We start from the raw sequence: 416 nt of genomic DNA on the forward strand, positions 1-416 counted from the left end.
CCCCGCGGCCTGCCGCTGCCTCCAGCCGCTCCAGATGGAAGCTCGTGGCCTCCCACCACCCCCGCAGCAGCCCCACGGGCTCGGACAGCACCTCCTGCTTGGCCACCTGCACGCTCACCTGGGGGTGGGGCATAGGTCAGGGGGGGCTGGGCCCCTGGCTCCCAGCCCACAGCCCCCCGAGCCCTGCTGGTGCTCCTCACTCCCAGCCCACAGCCCCCTATACCCACTGGTGCCCCTCACTCTTGGCCTGCAGCCCCCTGCCCCCCTTTGACCCACAGCCCCGATCCTCCATCCCTGTGGTACCCCTCACTCCTGACCCCCAGCTCCCTCACCGTGGCCTGAGGCCCAGCGGGGCCTGTGTGCCCGATGGGTAGGCAGCTGACACCAGCCTCCTGGTAGCACAGGCAGACGTCTGC

The 416-nt window shown here is 71.2% G+C and overlaps 1 protein-coding gene across 1 annotated transcript in view; it reads right to left on the minus strand.

Annotated features, from left to right (window-relative positions):
- The window catches only part of PFAS (phosphoribosylformylglycinamidine synthase), a 10944-nt gene that overhangs the window by 2176 nt on the left and 8352 nt on the right, over positions 1-416 (minus strand). The window contains exons 24-25 of the mRNA XM_014526957.2: positions 333-416; positions 7-118 (exon numbers count right to left, since the gene is read on the minus strand). Of these exons, the coding sequence (XP_014382443.1) occupies positions 7-118; positions 333-416 (196 nt within the window). The remainder of the gene's footprint in view (positions 1-6; positions 119-332) is intronic.

This window comes from Alligator sinensis, unplaced genomic scaffold, assembly GCF_000455745.1.
Source record: "Alligator sinensis unplaced genomic scaffold, ASM45574v1 scaffold1500_1, whole genome shotgun sequence".
NCBI lineage: Eukaryota > Metazoa > Chordata > Crocodylia > Alligatoridae > Alligator > Alligator sinensis.